Source organism: Schistocerca nitens, chromosome 2, assembly GCF_023898315.1.
Source record: "Schistocerca nitens isolate TAMUIC-IGC-003100 chromosome 2, iqSchNite1.1, whole genome shotgun sequence".
Lineage (NCBI taxonomy): Eukaryota > Metazoa > Arthropoda > Insecta > Orthoptera > Acrididae > Schistocerca > Schistocerca nitens.
Genome location: NC_064615.1, coordinates 257,249,186 through 257,266,596, shown reverse-complemented (window position 1 = coordinate 257,266,596; position 17,411 = coordinate 257,249,186). Strand labels below are relative to the sequence as shown.

At 37.4% G+C, this 17,411-nt stretch overlaps 1 protein-coding gene across 1 annotated transcript in view; it reads right to left on the bottom strand.

Annotated features, from left to right (window-relative positions):
• LOC126234966 (ferredoxin-2, mitochondrial) overlaps positions 1–17,411 on the bottom strand; it is a 92,906-nt gene that overhangs the window by 48,104 nt on the left and 27,391 nt on the right. The window contains exons 6-7 of the mRNA XM_049943704.1: positions 7,907–7,958; positions 3,957–4,063 (exon numbers count right to left, since the gene is read on the bottom strand). Of these exons, the coding sequence (XP_049799661.1) occupies positions 3,957–4,063; positions 7,907–7,958 (159 nt within the window). The remainder of the gene's footprint in view (positions 1–3,956; positions 4,064–7,906; positions 7,959–17,411) is intronic.

Sequence of the window (17,411 nt, the reverse complement as noted above, 5' to 3'; positions counted from 1 at the left end):
CGTAGCTCTCACATTCGCTTGGCACTGAACTTTTTAGGCTTTTCTGATACCTTTCAACTCGAACTTTCCTCCAACTCATGATTTCTATAATTATGAGCATATTTATAAGTCACATGAGACAACATCTTTCACTATTTTGTAATTTTCAGTTTAACAGATATATGTTGACCAAGCTGATTTTCAGAGTCTCTTCTCCAACGCCTCTTTGGTAGCATGTCAGTCTGTCATCTTGAAGCTGAAAATATTGAGTACTGGATGGTGCTTGCTCAGTAATGTACACCAAAATTCTGATTTCACCTCTCCACACATCTTTTTCTCCACAAATTTCTACTGTTAGGACGATGACCAGTTTTTCAACTTCATAAGATTTATAGTGCATAATCAGGTCGATGCACACAAACAGAGTCCAGTGGCAGACTTCACTGAATAAATTGTAAAATCTTAAGCACAAGCTAATAAGACTCTGTCCAAGAATCAGTGGTAGCTCTAACAAGTCACTAAAAGTAAGTCTGGCACAGAACACAACTCATATTTACACTAAAAATCAGTTCACATACAGTATTGTCTTATAGAATCCACCAGATAGGAGAGCACACTGCACTACTTCGTCCTTAATGACAGTCACCTCTCTCAACAATCACTTATTCTAACGACAATGATAGTCCCCACCTCATATCAACCACAACACAATGCAGTCAAAATATTCATTAACTTGAGTTAAACTAAAAGCTTTTAAACATTGAAATTACTAAGTTTTTGTAGATGATACACATATTTTCATGAACAAATTGAACATAGGCATTGCATGAGAACACTGGGAGCACACTTGACATGGGTGTTGCAAGTCTGATAGCTTGCTCCGGACTGGGCACAGACTGACTGCCTGAATGACATTGAATTATTTAATATGAACAAACTGTTATTTCGGAAACTACACAATCATTTGAAAAATCACTGGGTTAGGTTCTGCTGCTGAGGATGGACTATAAGAATCGATAAAAATTCAGTTTATAAAAAACATGGTGATCTAGTAATTTACAAAAGTTTAGATTTGTAATGACTTAATCAATGAAGTATGTTCAGTTGTGCATAAAATTGAGGCCTACAAAAAATTAATGGCGAAGGTCGGATTTTAGCAAGCATAGAGGTAAAATCTCCAACGCAAAATGGAGCTATTTGTGGAACTCAGTACTAAATCTTTTAAATTAATGAGTTTCACATAAATTTAAACATGTTATCTGCAAGTTGAACTGCCTATCTTTATAATTAGGGGTGTCACTACAACCAGAAATACATGTCAGATAACAAGGTTTTTCTTATCACGCAATGATGTGGAATCATCAAGTAGGTATAACTTTTAGTTATAAGATGCCCTTTTTTCCCTTCAAAAGTAGGCCCAAAAACTGGATTTCTTACATGGCAGTAGCAAGTTAAGGTAGGTACCTATTATCTCCATTTATTCAAAATTTCTACATTTCGGCTTGAAGCAATTCATTGTTATTCCTTGTGAATTTTTACCATTCCAATTGTATAGAGTTCAGTGGATGCACCTGCGCCATTGTATACAGTTTTTACATTGTTCATTCAAGCACTAGTCATTGTTGTGTGTGTTTAGTATGAAGATCCACTCATGTCATACCTGTACTGTGGTTTCATTTGCAAAATATTCCTGAAAAACAGCATCACTATACTATTGCATTTAAACTGCAATTGATTGCATATGCTAAGGAGCACAGAAACAGGGCTGCAGAAAGGCATTTCAGGCCACCTCCAACTGAAAAAAATGATAAGAACTTGCTGGAATCTAGATGTTTTAAAGAAAGCACCTTGCAGTAAACATAAGCTGACAACTGGAACTGCTACGTAGCCCATACTTTAAGCAGAACTCATTACTTGGATTTTAGAGAACAGACAAGCAGGAATTTCAGTTTCTATGAAAATGATCATTCATCAAGCAGAAGCAATATCAACTAACAAAGCAGACAAGCTGGAATTCCAGTTTTTTTTTTTTTTTTTTAAATCATCATCAAGCAAAAGCAATATCCTCTAACGAAGGGATTTTTGACTTAAATGGATCAACATCAGGGTGTTCAAGATTTATGAAGAGGTCTTGGCTTTGTATGCAGACCAAGACATAAATATCACAGAGGGGCCAGACAAATGTGAACAAAAAATTGTTAAATTTCACAGATTTGTCATTAGTGGAAGCAGAAAAGTCTGAACTTTCATAAACTGGAAATTTAGATGAGACTCCGCAAATCTTAGATATGCCTTCTAACAAAATTGTGGATCCCAAGGCACAAAAAGCATTACTGTTAGAACTCAGGGTACGAAGAGACTTAGTACATAGTCATTTTATTCAGCTGTGCTGATGGCACAAAATTGCTGCCACTTTTGACTTTTAAAAGAAAGACGCTTCCTAAGGAAAAATTAACAAAAGGAGTATTTGTCAATGTACACAATAAAGGCTGGATGGATGAATGGAGGAGGAATGAGATCGTTCATAGATAAAATTCAGTCGAGGTGACCTGGACGCCTACTAAAGAAGCCTGCTCTATCAGTATGGGATCAGTTTCATTCTCACAGAACAGAAGATGTTAAAACAGTTGTAGTAAATAAGCTGACAAGTTAATTACCATGAAAAATATCAATAAGATCAATAATAATAATAATAATAATAATAATAATAAGTTTTGGGGTGGAGTACAACTAACAACTTCCATGAAGTCTGGTGGTCACAGGCTCCTGCACACTACTTCATTCACTTGTAGGTATTTTTACAGTGATTTGCAACAGGTGGGAGTGCTTGTGCATAAAGAAAAAAATGAACATTCACAGATGTGCACGTGAGATTTCCACTGAGGAAAAATATTTCTCCTGCAGCTAATATACATTAAACATTAATGTACACAATAGTAGCTGGTGGGTTTGAAAGGGCAAGTACAGTAACTGATTTTCCAGTAAAACTGGAACCAGCACATCAAATACATTACCTTGAATAATGAGTATAAAAAGAGAAACAGTTTAAATGGGGGTTTTGAATAGCTGAACATCTTTCACATGTATACTACTTAATGTACAAGATTTTAAAAGAAACAAAGCGAAAAAGAAAATTGTTTTTAACAGAAGCTGAAGTCATGAAAGATGCAATAGTTTCAAATACGTATATTCACTTATATTCCAGTGAATATTTGTACTATCTCTCTTTAGGTTACAGTAGTGATCCACAAGCTCATCACAATACACCAGTATCAATTTCCCAGCATAACAAGTATGCACACCACACCAATTTATAAATTTACACAATACTAATTCTTAATGATCAAGAACATGCGCCTACACTGATACTAAGATGTCACAGGTAAAACAATCACTAAACGATATGCACATACAGAGACAATCCATCCACTGTGGGCTCAACCACTGTTTATGAATTATTAGTCTTGTAGTAATAAGTGATTCAAGCCTGATAGTATTTTGCCATACAAGAACATTCAACTAACAAGCGAATCTATGTCTTCATTTCCATTAAATTTTTGTCTTATTTGCACCTGAAATTAGCTCATCGTCATCCTCCTTCTCCTATATGATTAACCAAATTATCTCTTCTTTTACCTTCTCAGGCTTCTACCAATGTTCACTTCCCTCAATTTCTGTATCATTTTGCTGTGATTTTCTCTCCTTTTCGATTTCTACTACTGTTAAACATTTCTATGATTTTTCAATTAATTTCCAATTTTAATTTTCACTTAATTCAGTTTTTAGCCATTATCCATCCAGCACAGTCCCTGCATTTTATTACTACTAATACAAAATTGAAACAGTCACCGCTTAATTACACTGCTTCTTCCATCTTTTTACATCTTGGTAACATCAACTTTAGTGTGTGCCCCACACAGACCAACTAAAATTAGCATAGAGAAATAAATTTAATAAAAAAGAATAACAAAACTTGCCTTCCATCTCAATTCCATATCTATGAGCCAAATACAGGACATTGTCACCAACTTTCCCTCGTACTTTTATTTCTTTTCCATCTTTATCTATGTATGTCACATTAACTCTGAAATTCAAAACAAAAATAATTAATAGTGTTAAATATAAAACAGGAATAATCAATCAAACCACCCTTCATCAAAAATAATAAGTATGGCAACTAGACTACCCAGTAAGTGCCCATTTACACATTCCCTGAAGTGCACAACAAAGCACACACTATAGTGAAAAGGAAAAGTCATGTGCTCACACATGCCACAAGGTGCTCATCAATACAGCTTGCACAGAAAGCATGCTATCGTGGCATCAAGTGCCAAAAGGAAATTAGTAGTTCTTGTGTTCTCTGGGGCCACTTCATTATATGCTGCGGTAATAAACATGAAAAGAATAAAACATTAATTACAGATGAGGTGACAGGAAGAGTGAGGAAGCTTGAGATTTCTTCGAAAATAACATCTGTATGACAACAGACAATCATTTCAAAATTAAGAATGAGTGAGTATAATTATCAGTTTGTACTATATCTTGTGCAACAGAAATTAACAACACAAGACAAGGCAATGAGAACATCAATTACTTAGTCTGAGAAGTTTTGGGCAATTATAAGAATCCATGCCACAGGATCGTAGTCTATCAAATTATACTTTTTGTAAGTAAACATCCTCACTGCCAGCACCACTTTTCATTCAGGTCTCCATGACATTTTTCTCAGTAGTACTGGGAACAAAGCTTTTATTTTCTTTTTAATTTTTTCCACGACTGTCTGTGACCTACATTCTTTTAATGTACTGCATACTTTGTTTAATGCTGTTGTGATAATCTTTATTTCTAATGTCAAAAAAAATGGTTTCATTTCTTACTGTCAAAACATTCACGTGTTCTTTGCCCCAAATTGTGATATTCTACCTTCTTTCTTCTCAAAGCCACTTTGTGAGTGTGCAGTAGGAGCATCAAAGTGTATAGCAGCAGATGTCTTCACTTGAAGGTATTTGTATATCATAATATGCACTTTCACACATGGGATAACGAGTTTAGGCTGCCTGCACAATTCTGTGGACTCTTGTGTACCAAAAGAAAAGTGTTAACAGGCAGTAAGAAAACATCCCACACATGTAAACTGAGAAAAATACATTTAAAAAATCACAACCATATATGTATTCAAGTACTGAAAGACAGTGTTGATTCAAAATTTTATTCAAATGGCATGAGTTATGAGACTGTATACTGTACTGTCTGATTCTTTCATGGAAAATTTTTCAAATTGTCAGCAGGCATGATTTGAGTAATATAGCTGACACATTAATGGCTCCTGCAAGAGACTATTACATCAGTTACATCTCAACACGAAGCAACAACATTCAATAAAAGATAATTACTATGTTTCTACATCTGGAATCTGTAACCAGATCTTGAAACAGGGATACTGCAATACTGTTACTCCCCAAGATAGTATCCTCGGCTGACACTAAAAATTCATCCAAGTTGTACCTTGGCAGCTCCTGAAAGCCAAACCACCTGAGTCAATGACCAGTACACCACAGTATAGGGAAATGTCGAGCAACTTGCGGCAAACATAGAAGTTATCACAGCACTGGGGAATGGCTGAGCACACAGGTCTGCGAGTAAAGCATAATGATATCATGGAAGGTGAAATATAACATCATACCAGTGACAAAGCAGAGTTTTGTAAGGAAGGCTAGGTACAAGCCAACATTAAGTATTCAGGTGTTGAAACAGCATAAAAAAAAGCATTTGAAAGGCAAAGTTGCGAAAGTCCGAAGTCACTAGGAGAGCTGACAGTGAGAGAAAACCAGGAAACATGATATTATAGCTATCCGCACTGCCAACATAAATACCCCACCCTTCTTAACAAATGACTGGTTGCTAACAAATAACTGGCTGTTGAGTAATGACTGCGCAGTGCATACTCTCAGCCATAGTGTCAGCTGCAGCAGTCCAATAAGAGGAGAGGCTATGGATGTTGACCCTTGGCACGACTAGCTGTCTTCAATCATTTATGGAACCACAAGTCCAGCTGGAAGGACGTTGTTGCTGCTGCTGCTGCCAGCTGCACTTCCAACTTCCGAGGCACAACTGATGGGGTGCAGATGCCATCATTTCCCAGTAGGCCTTCTGGAGGTCAGATCCATGAGACCTGGATGCTGTTTGTCATCCACATTTGAATGAGTGGGTGCCGCTGCAGCTCCTCCTGTTCCTGTGGCAGTCACCAATGCAGCTGGGTTCTGTTTCCTAGAAGTGTGTCTGACAGCCAACCCCAAGTAACTCCTGAGTGCAAATCTTTGATGCAACAAGACCACTTTGGAGATTGATACATAGAGACACATGTCACAAGTTGACAGCTATCCTGTGACATACTGCTGCCACCACCCGATGCTTCATTGCACTGGCCATACTGCACATCCTGCACATGCCGGCTTTCTGCTGCTGATGAGGTGTAATCCGCTGATCCAACTGTGGCATGATGCTTTGAAAGACAATCCAGTATTATTGCCTAATAAATGCATTATTGTAAATGAAGTTTCCCTGGCACTCTCAAATGTAACTAGGACCTCACCATCACACATCCTGCATGCTGTTCCTGATTACTGTATGAATCTGGGACCAGAACCCTATACTATCACTATAAAAATATTCTAATACTTAAAAAATTAAATTCATGAAAAATTGTAGGTTATTTACCTACATGATTATCACTGCCTTTCTGTAATGCAACGAGATTTAGATCATTCAGTTAACTATGAATTGCTCCACCACACTTGTTTTTTCAATGCTGCTGTTGTATTTCGTCTGAAAACTGCTCTGATGCAGGGCTCCATGTTAGTCTATCCTGTGAAAGCCTATTTATAACTAATCTCTTCTTTCAGTCAAATAGTGCCACACACGTATTTTCTCCCAATCTGATTCAAAACCACCTTAGTAGTTATCCAATCTTCCCATCTCCAACATTCTCCTATGGCTCCACATTTCAAATTCTTTGAGCCTGCACTGTTTATTGCCAGTATTTCACTTATGTACAAGGCTACAATGCAAACAAACATCCTACTTCTTAATATTCAAATTTATATTGATGTTAACAAATTAAATTTTTCAGAAATGTTTTTCTTGTTATTGCCAATACACATTTTATATCCTCTCTACTTAACCATCATCACTTATTTTGAAGCCCTAACAGTAAAATTCATTTCTCACTTTTAGTGTGTCATTTCTGAAACTCATTCCTGTAGCACTGCACAATTTATTTAAACTACATTCCATTACTCACATTTTACTTTTGTTGTTTGTCTTGTACCCTCCTTTCAAGACACTCCAATCAACTGCTCTTCCAAATCCTTTGCTGTCTCCAGCAGAATTATGTCATCAGCAAACATCAACACTTTATTTATTTATTTATTTATTTATTTATTTATTTATACTGAAATTTAGCTCTCTCTCTCCAGCTTTCTCCTTGGTTTCTTTCCCAGCTTGCTCCATGTGAAATTGTGTCACTCCCTTTTCAACTACGGCATATCTTTCATGTCCTTCAACTCCTAACAACTCTCTGATCTATACATGTTTGTGGATAATCTTTCTCTCTCAGCAACCTTTAGAACTTCAAAAAGAATATTCCAGTCAACATCATCAAAAGTTTTCTTTCACTCTACAAGTGCTATGACTGTAGGTTTGCATTTCTTCAATCCACCTTCTAAGATCAGTCCTATGGTTTGTACAGCTTCTCATGTTCCTAATTTTCCCCAGCTTTATAAACTTTATGAGGACTGTATTTTGATCAATGCAGGCAACACTGAAAACAAATTAATGCATGTTTTTATCTTTCATTTTTGTTATGATATTGATCATCAAATGTTTTACATACAACTTTAATTTCTTAAGTTTAAAGTAAAATACATACACTTCTTCCTCAGACTGTGGATCTTTCCATTCATATTCTCCATGGGAAACACCTGCAAATACAAACAAACTAATAAATCATGTCAGATCTAAATGATTATATGTACTTTCTTGTTAATATACTTACATATTTCTTCAGACGAGACAAAACATGGATAACTTTAGACAACAAAAGCAGTAACTCCACCTACACTCAATGAACCTACTATTCACCCCTTAAATGAGCCCACTGATTATTATGGGGTGCTGCATATGTTGTAGAACTGGTAACAGAGATTCATGTCATCCTCTACTAGTGACATTAGTCATAGTAGATACATGGTGTGTACGGAATCTGCAGTAAGATGAGTCAACACAGGGATGTCGCAGAAAGGAAATATTGTGTTTGGATGTTTGCATAGGCACTTCTACATTTTGTTGATATATCAATGTGGATTGTCCAACGTGTTACGTCTTGTCTATGACAATCATTTCAAAGCCAATGGGAACTGCTGCTGTCAGTGAATGAACGTCCATCTCAAATAGTTTCCAAGTGAACGTGGGGAAGGGAAATGCAGGCGATGGGCATTTGGAGTTGGATATCTCACAAATGATCATTGCTCACAGTGGTGCATAAAACTGCAAGTCTTCAATGGGCTACATGACTCACAGAAACCAGACAGCAGTTGAGTGAAGGTTTGTACTGAGGTACAAAGAGTCATGATTTAGCTTCTCTTCAAGATGAATAGTGTATCAAGGACCCAATGAGGTGTTTAACCTGCAGTGTGGAGAGCATACAGTTTAGGCCAGAGATGGTCTGTGTTGTTTTGGGGATCGGTCTCACCCCCTCCCCCACCATGACAACTAGTGGCTTGATCATTCAATTACTGTGAACATAACCCAGGATGTTTATTTTAACAGTCTAAGTGAGAAAGTTTTGCCCTTTCTTCTATATCTTCATAATGAGTATGCTGTGGACACACCCTTCATCCAGCTGCATTTATATGTTCTCTGTCTGAAGCCCCAAGTCACACCTCAACTCACCTACTAAATTACCAGGTTCTAATCATATGGAAAATATTTGGAGCTACATTTGACGCATATCACTCAGCATCATCACAATTTGATAATTCCACATGACCTCGATCGATGAGTGGTTTCAGCTCAATATAGCATACCTGCATAAACTTGCAGTCTCTCTTCCTCACCAAATTGAGGTTACTATCATGGCTACAGGTACTGGTAGATGGTACTACTATGTCATTTCCCTTGTGGTGACTAATTTTTTCCTCTGTGTCCACACACACACACACACACACACACACACACACACACACACACACACTGCAGCAGATGCTGGAGGGTAATGGATACCATAAATAGCTGCTCCCACCTTGCTTTCCCTAGTTCCCGGCTCCATCCACACATTAGCATATACCTCAAAGTGTGAGAACTACATTGGTGTACACAGCTGTGATATCTTCCACTTTTAACTTCAGTGAAAATTGCTCTCTGGTACTACATCACTTACTATTATCAATTTTAGTTACTTATAATTACATTAAATATGAAGCAAATGTTGGCAATAAAAGGTTCTGTGTGAGGGAATACAGAAGCGTCCGATTCTACCCATCTGCTTTGACCCATGACATCACCAATATGGTGGAAACGACCATTCTCAATGTTTCCAATATGGCGCCTATGATGTCATTACATAAACGACAACAAACATGAAAATACATATAAAACCAACACACACATCTCTCTCCAAAAATATAATCAAACTAATGGGACCAGCACGAGAAATTGAGGGTTTCGGGTGGTGACAAACTAACACACACACACACACACACACACACACACACACACACACACACACACACACAATGATCCCAAACCACACAAAACGACAACATAAAAACACCACAAAATTCACAAGTTCTGCTACACTTACAATATCAACAGGAATCGGTCACTTCCCTTCACCTACATAGCTCAACCGCAATTGTTGATACCGCAAAATAAAAACAAACTACTCCAAAAATTATAATCACACCGCAACTATCGTTACCACAAAACCAACACCTAAAACAACAAAAATTGGAATCAGACACTTCCCTTGACCTATATAGGTCAACAGCAACTCACAATACCAAAACACACACAGCTACGACGACACTTTGGAATCTAACACTCCACATGACCTATGCAGCTCAAATACAACTGACAATACCAAAAAAAATTGTACTCGAGTACTTCCCCCTAATATACATAAATCAACCACAAGTGCTGATACCAAAACATCAACCACCAACACATGCAGTAAATAACACCTACCCAATAACACACAAAAACCCCACTGAACATCATAACACACGAACAACAGACCCAAAAAAACAACCACTTACCATAAAAAAGTTCCGGTGCTACACACTAACCCCCAACTCGCATATTCTGCTTGCATACGTCGCAGTTCACTATCTCCGTAAGAAGCCCATAAAGTTGCAGAAACTTAATGACAGACAACATGTCATCCCCCATTTCAGCCCACAGACGCGCACTACTAAACTTAGAAGTAATATCCATACCTAACAAAAGAAGCCACTAATTGAATTAAATGACTTACCGTGTGACAAACAGCATACCAATAACATCAAACGACACCGCAATAACATAAACACAACAGAAACTTAATTCTTAACTCACTGAAACTAATTTCCGTTCTATAAGTCATGACCGATAAATGCAAACTGCAAGCACCAACACCCAAATGAACCCAATACGCCACCAGAGGACACCACCAACTGCAACAAGACAACATCTACGAACACAACACACTCATAAACTAAACTCTGTGCTGTCATGACATCACACAACACAACACCCTTATGTCACGGGTCAAAGCCGACGGGTGGGATCGGATGCCTCCATTGATCCCTGTCTGAATTGATCAGATGGAATTACATTTCTTGGAAGACATACGAGTCTCAACTTTATCTTTGATACAGATAGAAGCTGAAGCAATGAATTTAAGTTTGTGCACAGCCTGGACTTGAGCTAGTGTCTCCTGCTTACTCAGCAAATGTGCTACCCACTACAGCACCACAACATCAAGGCTACCACAACCGCACAGACCACCCTAGTCCAATGCCCTCACAAGTACAAACTTCAATTCACACCTTCAACCCATTTTCCCTTCTTAAAGATTCAGTATTGCTGAGGCTCTCCGATTTCGAAATAGCACCCCAGCTTTGTATTGACAATTATTTAAATAAACGGTCTTAAGGCTGTTCCATAGCAGTATTGGTATATATGTAGTTATTTTTGTGGATAATTTGCACAATAAATTGTAATGATGTGGAAAGAGTCATTTTACAGTCACACTGCAATTTAATTTGTAAATGCAACAACATGCTGAAAATTTACAAGTGTTTATATTTTTTAAATCTGCAGGGGTGGGTAATTCCTACCAGCCAACTTTTACACATTACAATAATAGAAATTCTTCTGTGGAATAGAAAGAGTTGCCAAGGGGCGGATGACAATTGGTGGTTTTTAGACCTATTGCTGGTGGGTACAATAATCTAAATGTTGACTGTCAGTTCACCCTCTAATGTTACGGGTACATCCCACCAGCATTTCAACTTTGAATTGTATGTCATACTGGTCTGATAGATGTCTATGAAGCATTGTGCTCGAAAGACCAGCCATCTGTCTTCATGCGGATCCAAGTGAGGCGCGCGTCTAAGCCCGGACCGTTGCCGTGTGCAGGAGGCTTTCTGGCAGGCCTACGATTGAAGACTATATTCTCTTGCATGGCATGTACCAGGGGGTGCATTATTTTAACATATTTTAATGATACATTTTAATATGCAGATGGGACATATGCCCTGAACCCGGTAGTACTTCCTTTTCAGAAATAATTTTTACAACTGTGGCAGACTTTATCATTGACATGGATACGTTGAATTACTAAGTACAATTTTCTGCATTCTTTTTGTTAGTTTTGACATTATCCTTTGGTTGGCTACGTCATAAATCCCATAAAAATTCAATTCATCTATGTGTGATTCACATAGCTAAATGCCTTAGATAGGCCACAGAAAAATTTGATGGGGGAACACGTAAATGGCATTCACAATATAGCAATTCTATTACTGTTGCTCAGGTGAGGTACTATTCTAGAATACATTTGAGTCTGTCTGGAAAAATGCCTCATGTTAGTGAAGCATTACATATTTATGATAAGGCAGGGCTTACTATATGGGAACAAATCTTTAGTAGTCCAGTGGAAATACTGTCAAAATCAGATGAGCTTTTGTTTATCTTAATAACAGAAGGAGAAGTCAGTGATAAATCCGTGTGAATGAACTGTATGAGAGTTGCTTTTTTAACATACTGATATGATTTTTTCCTCGAATTGTTTGTCCCCATACTTTCTATTATACTTCAGAAGTGATTACTAAATACAGTTGTAATTCCATAAATTTACTAATGAGAGGTATTGCAGAACTGTTTGGTGTTGGTTTGTAATAAGTGGCATTTACTGTGTTTACTGCAGAGAGCAACCAGGATTTTATATTTGTTATGAGACTTAGATTATTGCTATTTTGATTAATTTTGACATACTGCAAATCATGAGTTCAGGATGGCTGACTTTAATTGCAAAAATAGATGAAACATTATGTAAAATCCGGAAATATTTGCATGGTAAATTCAGTGAAAAGGAAAGCATTTTAGAATGGATGATAAATTACAGGTACACAAAGGTGAATTAATTCACACAATCAATTGTAATTACATTTTAATAAATAAAAGGCAGGAATGAATACTGCAAGAAATAGGACTAATGAGTACAGATGGACAGAGACAATAAACGATAAACTATAACATGCACTGAAGAATGACAAATGGAGCATAAATGTCACTAAGTTTTGGGCTAATCAACAATAGCCAACACAATCTTAAGAGAAATGAAAGAAAGGATTAAGGGGCGGGAGGGCGGGGGGGGGGGGGGGGGGGGGGGGGGGGGAGAAGGAAAGAATATTTGCATTCAGCTTTCCATTCCTGACAAGACAGCAGACAAAGTACTAGTAATGATGACATAGGTTGATCAGAAAATTGGACTCTGGAAAGGGCCGATTTCCACTTTTGAAAAAGTAAGTAAAACATACATCTGGAATATAAAGATTTCAATAAAGTTTTACCCACATACGAGTCAGTCTAATGCCTTTGTGGGTTTGAAACACAGCTTACCAACTGCGATAAGATGGGATACAGAACCACGTTTCATTTAGTAGATCAGTAATGGCACGTTTTGGATAAAGAAGTTGGGATGAGTGTGGTATACAAAATTTCACTTTACAATCATCTATATGAAAAAAATGGTGGAGAGAATAAATAAGAACACACCCCAGCCTTTTCGCAGGAGACAATGCTCAGTGCATACAGATAATAAGAACACTCCCAATAAAGTTTGCAACCAGTCACACAATAACCAAGATGTCTTTTACAACTGTTAAGTCTGTGATATAGGGTAAAAACACCTGTCGCAGTACATGAAAGAAGGTTAAACTAACAAAGTTAAGCTGTATTCTTGGAACAGTTTATCACACAGGTAGAAAGCAACAATAATGAGCAAACACACAGTCTATGAACTTGTATTACCTTTGACATAAATTCGAAAGGAAGGAAAGATCACAGTTTTATGTCCCATTGAAAATGACATAACAAACACCATATGCTCAGGCTGGGGAAGGAAGTTAGCTGATCTCTTTTCAAAGAAATTATGCTGACGTTTGCTTTGTAAAATTTAGAGAAACCATGGAAATTCAAAATCTGGATGACTGAATGGTGAAATGAAATATCATCCTACCAAATGCAAAATTTAACGTCTTCCCACAGCAGAATCTCATTATGTACAACATAGGAGGGAGGAGATTAGTGTTTAACGTCCAGCTGATAACAAGGTCATTAGAGAGCAAGCACAAGCTTGAATTAGGGAAGAATGGGGAAGGAAATCAGATATGCCCTTTCAAAGGCCCCATCCCGACATCTGTCTGAAGTAATTTAGGGAAATCACGGAAAACCTAAATCAGGATGGCTCAACACAGATTTGAACAGTCCCCAAATGCAAGTCCGGTATGGTAATCACTGCACCACCGCACTTGGTTGTACAATTTAAATGAAAGCCTGCAGAAAAAATATCACTCAATGATGTAGTAGATGGGTCAATCCATACCAAGTGGTCCAAGAAAAAAATAATTTGTTGCTTGACCATCTCAAAAAAATGTTATATTTGCTGGGTGAATTCCCCAACGTTTAGTGGTCACAAAAATATTTTTTTAAAAACATTATTGTTTATTATTTTGAAATAGTGGCCATATTTGTTTCAAGCCGCATATGTTTTTTCATATTTGCAAGCATCTACATTTTTTACAGTTATTCAGTAATGGATTGTCCTAAGCCTTTCAGACAAAATGCATTTAGTTCAACACACTCTGGCTACAAATTAACATCATTATCACTTAGATGAATGTATTCTTTAATATATTTTTAATAGTTCAAAGTTATCAGCCGCAAATTAAAAAACTCAATTTTTTAACAGTAGTTTTCCAAAGAAAGATTAATTTCTCAGCTTTAATATTTTTTTCTGCTATTACACTGTATAGTATAGTTACTTTTTATAGAGTATCAATGGTGAGCAGCTTACACTTAAAAAATACCTTCAAACGGGGTGATTTCAGATGGTTTTGTCGTTATTTCGATCGTAACTTTCGTATATATTGTTAGATTAAATTGATTGTTATGGAAGTGGTAGGGTATAGATGTAACGAATAAAATATCCCAGAACCAGAAAGTGTATGTGTAGGTACATTTATCTGAGGCAGTTAAATAAAGTGTCCGAAGTCACCCCATGGATTAGGGTGATTTTGGACACGTGTTTTTTAAATCTCTGTCCGAAGTTACTGTATTTAGAGGGCAAATTCAGACAGTTACTGCCTTTTTTTAAATTCTACATGTTTTTTATTTTATTTTGGTGACATTTGTTACGAATAAGTGATATGGAATATTTAATGAATTTTATATATTACAGGTAAGTTTTTATTTTGCAAGAATTTCAATAAACAGTCTCTTTGTTCACTTCTGCACGAGCACATTTAATATTTTCGCTTAAGTGAATGGAAAGATCTTCCGACTGCCGTTTGAGGAATAAATGCACCCATTCTTCTCCTGCGAAGATATTACGTAACTACTTTTCTTTTCGGCTCGATTTATCAAGGTAGCCTTTAACTAAATATCTAATATCCAATTTAGTGAAGGGAAATCCCCAATGTGCAGCCCTCAATATACCTTGCTTCACATTTTTCTTCTTCTTTATTCAGCACTGGCTCTCCTATCATTTTTTTCTGATGTGCTTTCTGCACTTTATTTTGTAGGGTTGATTTAGGTATACCACACAAATCACATGCTTTTCTGTACGATAATTTACCACTCTGAATATCATGAACAGCTTTCTCTGAAAGTTCCCGGTCATAATTACACCGTACTGTAGCACCTCTCCTGCTCTTATATGTTCTTGGCATTGTCTGAAATCACCCCACACAGTACACAGTTATACAAAAACCATCATTATTATATAACCTTGCACGAGAAACTCGACAAACTTGTACAGAAATTGTCTCAATGCTGTTAGCTAATGAGCGCGTCGACAATTACGGTTACAATAACTTCCCACTCGGCGCAACAATAGAAAGTTTCCACTTTACGATAATGCATGGATTTTTAACACTAAGACTGTTCGTCAATTATTCACCTAGGGAAACAATTGACGCAAAATAAAAGTAGTGGAAAGCGATAAATGCAATCTTGCACTTAAAATAACTGGTGCATGGATATTAAAATAAGTAACTCTTTGTTTCTACGTGGTAGCAAAGAGCAAATAAGCCATACTGTCCAAATTCGCCACGGTGTCCAAAATCACTCTGTTTAACGGTACACTAATTAATTTTTTTTTAATTTTTCCATTTTATGGCCTGCAATCTCTTTGTTGGGGGACCAGATAAATATCTGAAAATTTCACAATTAATAGACCTTCATGATATCGAACGTCAGTATAAATTTCAACTTTGAGATTCAATTGGAAGCTATGGAAAAAAATTACAAACATGAGTCAAAAATATATTTTTTAACTTCTGCGGTATCTAGGCTTATGGAATAGAACATATCAGTTACTGTATATAATTTAATCATATCTACGACTACTTACTTTTTTAATTGAAAATAAGTCTACTAATTAAATTATATTGTTCTCTTGTTATTTGTTTTTAGTACATCGCTCACTGAACATTTGAGAAATTTGTTCACTCAGTTTGGGTGTTAGATTATAAGTTCGCCCAGTCACAGTTGTAAATTCCATGGAAGATAGCTTCCTTAGTAAATTTTTAAGTGGCATCCAAACTTGATCCTTCTCAATTTTCTTAAAAAATGTCGTTGGTACTGGAGGGTCACAAAATACAACATGTACATCTTGGTTTTGACAGTCAATATTATCAACTTCACCAATCCACCACTGTTCATCATAAACACAAGCCACCATGTCTTTATTTTGAAGAAACAGATGTACAAGTTTTCCACAGTGATGAAGTTCACTATCAGGCAAAGTTGATGTGATCTTACACTTCAGTAAGTTATGTTAATGGGGTAGAGCACTTGCCCGCGAAAGGCAAAGGTCCCGAGTTCGAGTCTCGGTCGGGCACACAGTTTTAATCTGCCAGGAAGTTTCATATCAGCGCACACTCCGCTGCAGAGTGAAAATCTCATTCTGGAAACATCCCCCAGGCTGTGGCTAAGCCATGTCTCCGCAATATCCTTTCTTTCAGGAGTGCTAATTCTGCAAGGTTCGCAGGAGAGCTTCTGTAAAGTTTGGAAGGTAGGAGACGAGGTACTGGCAGAAGTAAAGCTGTGAGTACCGGGCGTGAGTCGTGCTTCGGTAGCTCAGTTGGTACAGCACTTGCCCGCGAAAGGCAAAGGTCCCGAGTTCGAGTCTCGGTCGGGCACACAGTTTTAATCTGCCAGGAAGTTTCATATCAGCGCACACTCCGCTGCAGAGTGAAAATCTCATTCTGGAAACATCCCCCAGGCTGTGGCTAAGCCATGTCTCCACAATATCCTTTCTTTCAGGAGTGCTAGTTCTGCAAGGTTCGCAGGAGAGCTTCTGTAAAGTTTGGAAGGTAGGAGACGAGGTACTGGCAGAAGTAAAGCTGTGAGTACCGGGCGTGAGTCGTGCTTCGGTAGCTCAGTTGGTAGAGCACTTGCCCGCGAAAGGCAAAGGTCCCGAGTTCGAGTCTCGGTCGGGCACACAGTTTTAATCTGCCAGGAAGTTTCATATCAGCGCACACTCTGCTGCAGAGTGAAAATCTCATTCTGGAATGAAAATATCGAGTGCCTTTAATCTTCTGACACATGTTGTACCTTTCCTTCAAGACACTGTCATAGACTTCTTATATTTCCTCACATTGTACAAA